Source organism: Fulmarus glacialis, unplaced genomic scaffold (assembly GCF_000690835.1).
Source record: "Fulmarus glacialis isolate BGI_N327 unplaced genomic scaffold, ASM69083v1 scaffold24418, whole genome shotgun sequence".
Lineage (NCBI taxonomy): Eukaryota > Metazoa > Chordata > Aves > Procellariiformes > Procellariidae > Fulmarus > Fulmarus glacialis.
Genome location: NW_009229266.1, coordinates 1 through 467, shown reverse-complemented (window position 1 = coordinate 467; position 467 = coordinate 1). Strand labels below are relative to the sequence as shown.

General features: G+C 63.6%; 1 protein-coding gene across 1 annotated transcript in view; it reads right to left on the bottom strand.

Annotated features, from left to right (window-relative positions):
• TSPAN33 (tetraspanin 33) overlaps nt 1–105 on the bottom strand; it is a gene marked incomplete at its 5' end in the record, with an annotated part of 1,105 nt that extends 1,000 nt beyond the window's left edge. The window contains one exon of the mRNA XM_009583808.1: nt 12–105. Coding sequence (XP_009582103.1) covers nt 12–105 — 94 coding nt within the window. The remainder of the gene's footprint in view (nt 1–11) is intronic.
• Nucleotides 106–467: the final 362 nt, after the last annotated feature.

Sequence of the window (467 nt, the reverse complement as noted above, 5' to 3'; positions counted from 1 at the left end):
TTGAAGTACATGTTCTGGGACCAGTCCTTGTAGGAGACGCCCCCGCAGCAGCTGAACTGCGGGGAAGGGTACGGGGCGCTCAGCGGGGAGGGGACCCCGGCCCCGCTGCAGGGGGACAGGGACAGCGGGACAACAGGGTGCGGGACCGTGGACTTCACGGGCAGCAAGTGATGGCCCTCCCAAGCCCACCTACATCCAGCTCACCCCATCGCCGCCGTCTTCGGGGGCGAGCAACTCGCTCCCGGCAGTTTTAATAGGTCCTACATAAACCCAGGCTCCAACAGAGACACTGAGGGGTGTTTCTTTCTTCCCCCCATTCCCTTTTCGTCCAGCTCTCCCCAGCCTCCGCCTGCCCCGGCAGGGCTTCACCCTGAACGTCAAACCCTTGTGGAGGAGCCGCCCAACATCCTCAACCTGGGGGACCCCGCGGATTTAAGCCTGACCCACGACTTGGGGACACGTCCTTG